The sequence below is a fragment of the Bison bison genome, unplaced genomic scaffold (genome assembly GCF_000754665.1).
Source record: "Bison bison bison isolate TAMUID 2011002044 unplaced genomic scaffold, Bison_UMD1.0 scf7180017864167, whole genome shotgun sequence".
Taxonomy (NCBI): Eukaryota; Metazoa; Chordata; class Mammalia; order Artiodactyla; family Bovidae; genus Bison; species Bison bison.
This window is the reverse complement of record NW_011494739.1, coordinates 94,986-106,086: the sequence shown is the minus strand read 5'-3', so window position 1 is coordinate 106,086 and position 11,101 is coordinate 94,986. Positions and strand designations below refer to the sequence as shown.

The following is an 11,101-nucleotide window of genomic DNA, read 5'->3' as shown; positions in this document are numbered from 1 at the left end:
GGAGCCCCCCCACCCCACCCCCCACCATCAGGGCTGCTACTGAATGCCTGGGAGGCAGCATTTGAGCAAGACCTTTTCCTGCTTGGATGAGGACCTTCAAGAAGCTGTGTTGGGAAATTCAGTCACAGCCAACACTCACCTAGTGCTTGCTGTGTGCCAGGCACATTCCTGGAACTTTATGTAGATTAACCCTGAAGCAGGCACTCTTACTGAGGAAAGTAAGACACAGAGAGGTTAAGCCACCTGCCAAAGGTCACACAGCTAATAAATGTGAACCCGGGCTTTGAAGCAGGCAGTCTGGCTTCTAGCTGTGGGAGCTGCTGCTATGGGCTTGGGTTTGTTGGAGGAGTGAATCTGGCTATTTGTGTGCTGGTAAACATTAACACCTGATTCTTCATAGTTGTTTAAAAAAGTCCTAATTTGTAATGTTTGCTTATTTCCATGGTGTAAGTACCCCTACCCTGACCAATTTCAGGCTACTAACATGACTCACTAAACACAGGGTTGGAAAGACATGCCTGGAATTGGCTCTTGTGAGCTGATGTGAACTAGCTCAAGCACACCGCTCAATCAGGCCCGTAACTGTGCACGCGCATGCACACACACACACACTTACCCTGGGCTGCACACAGACAAATGCCTTCCACTTCCTGCATCAGACACAGAGCATGCACACCCATGCCCTCAAAGACACAGCACACCTGTGCACACGTATATGTGCACACGGAGTATATCCACAGGCACAGAGGATTCAGGAGATGTTTATCAGCTGCTGCGTGCCAGACTCTGGACTGGGACTGGTGGTGAACATAACAAGATCCCTGACTTGAGGGAGGTGACCATCTACCGGAGTGGATGGGCCATCTAAGAATCACTCAAACGATTAGAGACCTTGAGCTCTGCGAAAGGGATTCCTGGTCTATCAGAGCCTAAAGCAGCGGATATGATTTACCCAGGGAGGTCACAGAGGACTCCCTGGAGGAGGTGATACTTGAGCTGAGACCAGCCGAAGGAGTGGGACAGAACAAAAGAAGAGAGTGTGGGAGGAAACGGCAGGCAGGAAGCACCTACAGATGGTAGGGGGGCTGAGGTGGAGGTACAGATAGACAAGACCCTGGTGGCTGCATCGAGGAAGGGGGTGAGAGAGGCAGAGTGACTCCAGATGAGGCAGACCGCACAACAGCTTTTATGCTATGGAGAGTAGTCTGGCCTTTAAAGAGTAGATACTCTGGTGTATATGGTACAGGTGCATCAACTTGCTGCATTGTTAGTGGAGGGCTCTCATTCTTCTGTTTCAAATATATGGCACTGAACCATGGCTTAGTTATAACTGGTCATAGAGCAGGAACTGCAAGAGATGCTTGTTGTTCAGTCACTAAGTCGTGTCCGACTCTGTGACCCCATGGACCGCAGCACATGAGATTCCTCTGTCTTGCACTATCTCCTGAAGTTTGCTCAAATTCATGTCCATCCAGTTGGTGATGCTCATTAACCATCTCATCAAGAGATGCTATTCCATCACAAATTGAATTTTTGGGACCATACATGAAAGTCACTCAGACCCAGTGGGTTTAACCAAGGAAGGCTGCCTGTAGGCAGATGCAGGGATTCATTCCAGCCTTCAGCCCCTGTCCTCCACTCTTCTCTCTGCACCCCGCCCCCCATGACCTCTTTCTTCTCTACTTCCCCAGACTTTGGTTGGAGAAGCTGGAGGAGATCTTATCGACTACCCACTGGGGCGGCCAGCCTTGTCTCCCAGGCAGAAGATGCCAGAATTGCCCCCCATGGGCGACAACACCAACTCCCAACTGGCCATTTCTGCCAACTTTCTGGGCTCGGTTCTGACTCTCCTGCAGAAGCAAGGGGCCCTAGATATTGACATCACCGATGGCATGGTGAGTGAGTCATGGCCCCCAGGAAGGGGCGGCTGGGCAGCGCACAGCCCACTGTTGATTCTCTCTAGTCCCCAGTGTCCTGGGAAATGGCTTGAAAGCAAGGACTACGGACAGTTCACCCCTTAACTCATGACACTAAACAACGTCGAAACGTTGCTCCCTATCCAACTCTACATAATTTTATTCCAAACCTTAAAAAAAAGCATAATATAAATCCATATGTCTGTATCTCAGTACAAGTGTTTTGAATCCTTTTGCTTGGTAAACATTGATAGTGCATAACTAAGAGACATAAGAATAAAATATCACCTTTAGGTATGTTCCAGAGTCATTTTCTCTCCAAATCTTTTCTTTTAAAACATTTCAAGCCTTCATCAAAGCTGCAAAATAATACAATTAATGTCATAATATCCTTCACCTAGATTCACCAGTTAATATTTTGCCACATTTGCTTCATACCATCCATCCACCTATCTTTATCTGTCTGTCAATCTATCTATCTGTCTATCTACGTATCCTCTATCTGCTGTTGAACAGCTTGAGTGTTTGGAGTTATCACATTTTGTTCCATAAAATTCAGTGTGTATCTCTTAAGAACAAGAGTTTCTCAAAATAACCCCATCATGTGCCTTATGTCAACCTTGACTCTACCAAGAGGAAAGTCTCCATTTGGTGCCAGTATGATGTGACCCTCTCTTAAACTTTTGGGTGTCCTCTTTTAACTCAGGGAGAACAGAACTCCCCCCTCTACAGACAATGGTATCCACGCACAGTGAGGTCATTGTTTTGTTTTTATTGCATTTAGTTTTACAGATGCCATCACCTTCTGTCAAGTGGTACTGGCTTTCCATTTCTTAGTATTTGATAATTTTTAAAAGTTAGTCATTTAAGGAAGATATTAGCTAAATAATAGCACAGGTAGTTCGGGGATATGGCGGCATCATGCACTTGATGGACACTGGGTTTCACACCTGGACCTGCTGATGTCCATCTTGTTTTCATAAAGACTCACATTTTTAGAGGAGAAAGGTTCAGATCTTGCCTCCTGCCCTGAGAAGTCCTGTCTGTGGAAGCTTCAGCGGCTGCCCCATCCGCTTAACCCCCAAATGGCTACCTCACTCTGCATGGTAGCCCTTATTGGACCTGTGGGGCCTCCCCAGAGGCCTTTAAGGGAGAGGACATGCCCCCACTGGTTGTCTGAGAGGGGTAGAGGTTTAATCACTGTGGTGGCAACTCCTGTCTGTCTCCATAGCCTCGGGGACCCACACAACCCTTCTTCTTTCCCTGCAGTTTGAAGAGCTTCCTCCACTCACCACGTCCACACTGGGAGCCCTGATTCCAAAGGTACGTATGGGTGGTGCCTCCCCTCGCCTTCAGCCCCACGTTCCCTTTCACTGTCCCAGGAGCTGGGCAGGAAGGGAAGACACTCAGCACTAGGGTGGGTGTTCCAACCTTCTCCCTGCGCCTTGAAAGTACAGTGAGAAAGGCTTGGAGACCAGACCCCCGGGGGTGTGTGGGCGCAGAGGCTGAAGTGGAAAACATCTGAGCTCTAGCTGTGGACAGGCCTGCCCAGATCTAATCCCAGCCTGGTCACTTCCTTGCTGTGTGTCTTTGGGCAAGAGTCTTAATATCTCTGAGCCTTAGTTTCCTCTTCAGTCAAAGGAGGATGCTAATAGCTATTACACAGGTTCATCCAGGAGGGTAAAGGAGATGATGCACATAAAGATACTGATACCGAGCTTGGGGGTGGGGGTTGGAGAGCATGGAGGCCTAGAGGGAAAGAGCCACATCTTTGGAGCAGACAGACATGAATTTTATTCCAGCTCAGCACATCCCAGCCATACTTCCTTAGGCAAATGACTTCTCTCTGAGCCTCGGTTTTTTCACCTGGAAAAACGGGCAAAAATGCCGACCCCACAAGGTGACTGCAGCTCTGGGATTTGAATCTAGGCCCAGAGTAGGCATTTGATAAATGTTAACTATGATCGTTCTTGTTAACTTATTATTTTTTAAAAAGAGCAGATGCAAATGCAGTCTTGGATCAGCTGCCATACCCAGTTGGAACAAAGGCTTTTCTGATCCCAGTTCTCTTCCTAGCTCTGGTTCCAGGCCTGCTACCCTGCACCTGGCAGCAAAGAGCTTCTTACATGGTGTTATACAGTTGCCAGGGATTTCTGTAATTGACAGCCATTTTAGACATTTTTCATCTCCTGTCTACCTGTCCCATCCTGTTCTGGGTGGAATTCAAAGGAAAGGAAACTGCGCTCAACAAATGGTCACTATCGCCCTCGTGTGGTTGAAAGCTGAATGGCAGGGCACCATTAATGGCACAAACCGTGGCATTGCCAGGAGGCAGGCGGGCCCCTCAATCAACTGGACCTTCATTTATTGGACCACTTCTTACGTGCACTGCACTTTATGGTTCGTGAAAGTTGTTAAGAACCCACAGTTTCATGTGGTTTTAATCCTCCCCCCATCCATGGGACCAGAAGGGACGAGAAACCCAGTTTACAGGTGGGGAAACCAGCTCAGAGAGGCCACACCATGTGGCGGCAGCCCAGCTGAGCTCAGTGAAGCAAAGACTCAGGCCATCCTATGGCGCTGGGCCTGTAGCAGGGAGGGAATGAGGCTAGACACGGAGGAATGTCTCCTGGAGTTACCAGGAGACGCTTGACCAGAGCCAGGATAGGTATCCTGAGTTTTCTGCTGCTGTGGAGAGAATTCAGGGTAACCTCTCAGGGTTCCTGTGAATGGAGAGTTGTGAATTCTTGGAGATTCTGCATGTTGGGGTGGAGGTGGTTGGGACACCAGGCCCCTCTGTGGAAATATCCTGAAAACCCTTTTGTGAAAAGCCAATGCGCCTAATTATCAATTTGTTGAGAGGCAATTTGCCCAAAGGTGAGTCCACTGAGTGGTCAATTGGTTATATTTATTAGATTAGCTGTTAGATCAAGAGTTTTCCAGGAGAGTTTCACCTGAATGTGGTCAGGAAAATGAACGCCTTCTTAGGATCAGGACATACCCTGCTGCACTGGATATAGAAAAGCTGATGTTTAGATTGGTTTATTTTTAAAGTAACTTTGGGACTTTTTCCATATATTTATGTTCACTTAACATGTTTAAGAAAAATCTTCCTTAAACTTTTTTGGTAAAGCAGTTCTTTAGTAAATATGAGGGCTGGTCTTTTGATGACTGGTCCCTTTAGCCAATTTGGAGGAATCAGTGAGCAGCGAACAGGCTCTGATCCCTCCCACCGTGTGTCTCCAGAGGCCCCAGCAAATCCAGGTGGGTGGGGCAGGCTGTGCCTTGCTCTGGGAATTTCACTGCGAGGCACCTGGAATTGTAGACTTTCTCATTCTAGGTGGGGCATCCGGAGTCAGTAGGAAGGGAGAGAGGCCCTGGGCTCCCGAGTCACACACACCTGGCCTAGAATTTCAGCTCTCCTGTTGGCCTTGGACAATTTGCTTGATGTTTCCCCTCTGAGCCTCAGTTTTCTCATCTGTAACACGGAGAAGAAAAGCAACGTATGGAGTTGTGATGAGTCAATGAAATCATGAATGTCCAGCACCAAGCTCAGTGTCCCTCTCCCAATCCCACCTCCCCAGCCCCCCAGGACCCCACCTCCCTAAGGACCAGGTTTTGAGCATTTCCACTGTATCTGTGTCAGGTATTGGGTTTGAAGCTTTGCTGGCATTACATTGAATTCTCACGATATCTCTTTGTGAGAGGCTTGGAGAAGACAGCCCCTGGCCAAACCCCACAGTGGATGGAGGCTTTGCATGTGGTTTGTAGGACTCAAGCAATATTGCAGATTCTGAAGGGATCCAGTGTGGGACCCTCTGCTGTGGGCTTAGAGGTTGGCTGATGACCCCCTGAGTCCCTCCTCCACCGTGGATGGCCCTGCTCACCCCACCTGGTGTCTGTCCACAGGTGTTCCAGCAGTACCCCGAGTCCCGCCCCCTCACCATCAGGATCCAGGTGCCAAACCCACCTTTGGTGACGCTGCAGAAGGACCAGGCGCTGGTGAAGGTGTTTGCCACCTCTGAGGTCATGGTCTCCCAGCCCAATGATGTCGAGACCACCATCTGCCTCATCGATGTGGTAAGTGGGGGTGGGCGGTCTCCGGGAGTCTGCAGACACCTTCCCATGGTTCCCACCACAGTGACTATGAGTTGGATTTGGGGGCCAGATGACCTGATTCAAATCCAAGCTTTAAGGGCACTTATAGCTGTGTGACCTTTGGCTTGATTTTTTTCCCCCATGGCAGTAGCAGCAGGGCGTTAATGAGATGCTCAGAGAAGTACCAGAAACACTAGAAGGAAGCCACAAGTGCTGGCTGGTATTATTTCCACAGGTTGTGTACCACACCCTATGGCAAAGCAGTCCTCAGTCAGTCATTCAGCAATATTTATTGAGCACCTATGGAGAAGGAAATGTCAATCCACTCCAGTACTATTGCCTGGAAAATCCCATGGACAGAGGAGCCTGGTAGGCTACAGTCCATGGGGTCGCAAAGAGTCGGACACGACTGAGCGACTTCACTTACTATGTGTTATGTTTTCTACTAGAAGCTGAAGAAAGGGGAACACGACGGATGGTTCTGGCTTTCTTGTCCCTGGTACCCAGGAGGGAAAAGATACAAATACAAAAACTTCCAAAATTATTTCATAGAGGAGAATCGTCTTAAAATGATGTTACTCCTTTGATCGAAATTTAAACACAGCCCATCCTCTGTCATTCATAAAGTCCTTCCTGAGCATCCTCTGGTCACCTTTTAGCTCCTCAGTGTTCCTCCAACATGCCAGGCACAGTCCCACCTGGAGCCTTTGCACATGCTGTTGCCTCTGTCTTGAATGCTCTTCTCCCAGACATCTATGTGGTTCACAGCCTGGCTTCCATCTGATCTAATGTCACCTCCTCCGAGAGGTCTTCCCAGACCACCTGTCTCAAATGCTCCCACCACTCCCATCTCTCTCTCTGTCTCCCTTGCTTTACGTTGCTCATAGCGTTAATGTGATATTATTAAATGAATTCATTGGTTAGTTTATTACTGGGCAGAGACACAGACCATTTTATTCGCTGTAGGATCCCCAGGGCCAGGCGCAGAATCTGGTACACAGTAGGTGTTTGGTAGATATTTGTGGAAGGAATGTGCTCAGTTGTGTTGAGTGCTATTTCCCCCTCCTTGGTGAAAGTTTCAGGCCCAGACACTTAGGGTTCTGTCCTGTCTGCTGTATCTTCCCAGTCTCTCCTCCCAGGGCTGGAGACGTGGTGAGCCACCTCTAGTCTGGGAGGTGGGTGTTCTCAGCTGGAGCGCACATGGAATCCACACTGGGCATTGTCAGATGAGAAATTGAAAGGGCTGATTCTCACCCAGGAGTGGAGATGGCTGCCCCTCATCCGGTCCCCTGTTGATTTGTCCCTACCTTGTGGGAATTTTTTTTCATCAATAGCCCACACATTTGATCCAGCTCAGAACCCTGCCGTGACCCCACTGCCCGCTGGATCAGCCCTGATTCCTCTCCAGCCTATGTTGCCCTGCCTGGTCTGGCCCCACCCCAACTCTAGCCTCCAGGAGTCCCCTCCCTCCTCACACTCTGGTTTTCTCTCTGTCCCTCTGCCAACCCCTTTCCTGCCCTAGCTCTAATGCACACGCCCTTCTCACTGCCTGGATCATTCTCACACCCTCTTTTCCATCTGGCCAATTCGTACGTACCCTTCAGGCCTCAGCTCAAGTGCCATTTCCCCAGGAGGATTTCCCATACCTGGATAGGTCTCTGCCATATAATCCAGTGCTCCTGCTTCTTCTCCATCATCCTAATTATTGTTTTTACTAATAGCATCACCTGAAATTGCTGGGAGCTTCCCTTTCCTCACAAGACAAAATTGTTTTATTTTATTTTGGGGGGAGGGGAGGGCCAAGAAGAAAAGAGGGATCTTCTGACAACAAGGCTTCTGCTTAGAGAAGGGGATGAGTCTGGACCTTTTATGCTCTCTCTTGGCGGGGGCGGGGGGGGGCAGTTATGACTGACAGTGATGATATCCAATTGCATTTACAACAACTGTTCTGAAGCAGGTCTCTTAGGCTGCAGGCCATGCCCGCCTCCTCTGAGACAGCTCAGAGAAACTCAGTAAACATCCCCGACTCCCGTGCCAATCATTGGCTTCCTATGACTGTTGTCTTTTTGAAGAATGTTCCTCCAGCCTTTGCTGTGACTTACTTGTGAACAACAGTTAATGCAGGCAATTTATGATTCCCAACTCCTTCCCTCCAGAGGTGGGGAAAATCCATTACATTGGGTGTTATTGGGGGTCTCACAGGGAGCCCCCAGCGAGCAATGACCGCTGTATGATGGCAGTGACATTCCATTCACCTTCCCTTTCCTCCAGGACACAGAACTCTTGGCCATGTTTTCCGTGGAGAATGATAAGCTTATGATTGACGCCAAGCTGGACAAGTAAGAGGGTTTGCTGCTGAGGGTTCTCGCTTCTCATAAAGACTTCTTTGGCATTCTTATGTCTGGTGCCAATTCACAGGGAGGGCTTAGAGGTCTCTGGACTTGGCTGCTGGGTAAATCCAAGGGATGGCACAGGGGAAAATGGGCCATAACTGCCAAAACCACTGGCGTGAGCAGGGCAAGGAGGGTGGAGCCGAGAGCCTCACGGAAGGACCTGCTGCCAACAACAGCATGGGCAGTAACGATACTGCAGCTGCCACTGCACCAGCTGCTGGTGGTTAGCCGGGCTCTGTGCTGGCTGCTTCTGTGTCTAATGCCATTCAGCCTTGCAGAAGCAGGGCTATTATCTTCCCATTTTAAAGAGGAGAAAACTAAGACTCAGAGAGGTGGATTTATTTACTCAAGGAAGGCACAATATGAGAACAGAGCGTTTGCGGGGGGCGGCTGTGAGCCAACCCACGTCTGTCTGATTTGGAGCTGTGTCGAATGGTTACAAGCACCAGCTGTGGAGCCAGCAGTATGGGTTCAGATCCTTCCATGACCCCCGACTGGCTGTGTGATGTAAGCCAAGTGACCTTGCCTCTCTGAAACTCAGTTTTCTCATCTTAAAATGGGCATCGTTGTCTCCACCTTATAGGACTCATGATAATAGCTGTTATTTATTGGATGCTTTCTATGTGCCAGGCATTGAGCTAAGCCTTCAAGGTGTCTTCATTCATTTAATTCTTGACATCAGCCTATGGCTGCAAGGGTTATTATCATTGTTATTATTGTCTTCAAGGGTCCCACTTCAAGACAGATGAGAGTGTATGTAACACTTGCAGCGTGTGCCTAGTTCATTGTAAGGTTTTTGTCTTTTACAACAAATATTTATCAACCTCAACAGTGAGAGCTACTCCTACTGTGATGCTAATTGGAGCCATTCAGGAGTATCTAACGAGGTCTGAGACTGAGGCCTGGAAGGGGAGCAGGGGGCAGCCGTGGGGAGAGCTGGGGGTTCCAGTCATCGAGAGCAGAGCCGGCAAACTTCCAGGGGCAGGAAAGAGCTTGGGTGTCCTGGATGGAGCAGTCATGGAAGAAGGAGGGATAGGAGGAGAAGTTGAGGACTCCTACGTTCTGAAGCAGAGTCTTCTCTCCTGAGAAGCCTCTATTGTTTCACATTGGTTTGTCTCCCACCTAGAGGCTAGTGGCTCCAATGTCTCTTTGCCCATGAGCAGATCTGGTCCAGCCTCTCTCAGGTGGGACTGCTGCTTTGCATGTGAGATTCAGGTGCAGCGAGACTGAAGCCCTCACAATGCAGAGAAAGACCTTGAACCCAGGCTCGGGCCTCCCTGCTCAGAACAGCACAGCAACCATGAGTGCTGCTCAGGGCATGAGTCCAGGGCTCCCTCTCCCAGCTCTGTGGCCTTGGCCGGTTTCCTGGGAGCCTTTGGTTCCTCCTTCGTGGAATTCCTAAAGGATCTTGCCAGGTAGTGATGATGCTCATGCGGGCATAGCACTCACCGGGTACCAGGGGTGATTCTATGGGATTTACTTGAATTACCCTATTTAGTGCTTATAGACACCCACTCTGCAGAGGAGGAAACTGAAGCATGGGCAACTTAAGTACTTTGCCAAGGACACATAGCTGTGATACGAGCCTTATGCGCATGTCACCGTGTCTGGCACATAGTTAATACTCTGTAATGGAGACCAGCCCTACTCATATTAACTCCCCCAGATCCAGAGGGGCTCCCTGAGGATGTTGGTGGACGGTCTCCTTACACTGAAATGTGAGCCTCTTATGATTCTCGGCAATTTCTACTTCTTTCTTTCTTTATTTGGCTGCACTGGGTCTTTGTTGCCGTCCACTGCGAACTCTTGGTTGCAGCATACAGACTCCTAGCTGAGGCATGTGGGATCTAGTTCCCTGACCAGGGACTGAAACCGGGCCCCCTGCATCAGGAGCTCAGAGTCTCTGAGTCACCAGGGAAGTCCCAATAGCTCCTTCTAACGAGCTGTTTTCTTCATCTGCAGGACCAGCCTCAACCTCAGAACCTCAAACGTGGGCAATTTTGATGTAAGTACCAAGCTCAGGCCCCAGAGTCAAGTCTGGGAATGGCACCCTGTGAGGCTGGCTGGGGACTGGGATGTCGGTGAATTCCAAAGCATTGATAGGCTGTCAGGCCTTGTTTTACAGATGGGAAAACTTGAGGCCCACAAAGCAAGTGAGGGGCATGGTCCTGATTCACAGCTCCTTCTACCATGCCTGTGGTGTCCCATTCTAACTGCCCCCATGGGGATCACTTGGCCCAAATCCTCCACCCCAGGGTGGGTGGCAGTTGGGGCAGCCATGACCTTTGGGACCTCTTCCTTCATGGATTGGGGGATTCAGCTTTGCCACTGACTCTTGTGTGACCTTAGCTATACCTACCCACTCAGCCTATTTCCTTGTCTGTAAGGCAAACAGGTTTGAACTTCTTTTGAAACCTCCACGTTCTAGAATTCTGCCTTTCTAAAGATCCATGAATCTGAGACACTTATATTCTAGAATTTGTTTTTTTTTTCTTTTTTTTTTTTAATTAAATTTATTTTATTTTTCAACTTTACAATATTGTATTGGTTTTGCCATATATCAACATGAATCTGCCACAGGTATACACTTGTTCCCCATCCTGAACCCTCCTCCCTCCCCGTACTATCCCTCTGGGTCGTCCCAGTGCACCAGCTCCAAGCATCCAGTATCATGCATCGAACCTGAACTGGCGA

At 49.1% G+C, this 11,101-nt stretch overlaps 1 protein-coding gene across 1 annotated transcript in view; it reads left to right on the top strand.

Moving 5' to 3' along the window:
* BPIFB4 (BPI fold containing family B, member 4) overlaps positions 1-11,101 on the top strand; it is a 29,662-nt gene that overhangs the window by 9,141 nt on the left and 9,420 nt on the right. The window contains exons 10-14 of the mRNA XM_010841698.1: positions 1,692-1,895; positions 3,186-3,239; positions 5,826-5,996; positions 8,286-8,353; positions 10,370-10,412. Of these exons, the coding sequence (XP_010840000.1) occupies positions 1,692-1,895; positions 3,186-3,239; positions 5,826-5,996; positions 8,286-8,353; positions 10,370-10,412 (540 nt within the window). The remainder of the gene's footprint in view (positions 1-1,691; positions 1,896-3,185; positions 3,240-5,825; positions 5,997-8,285; positions 8,354-10,369; positions 10,413-11,101) is intronic.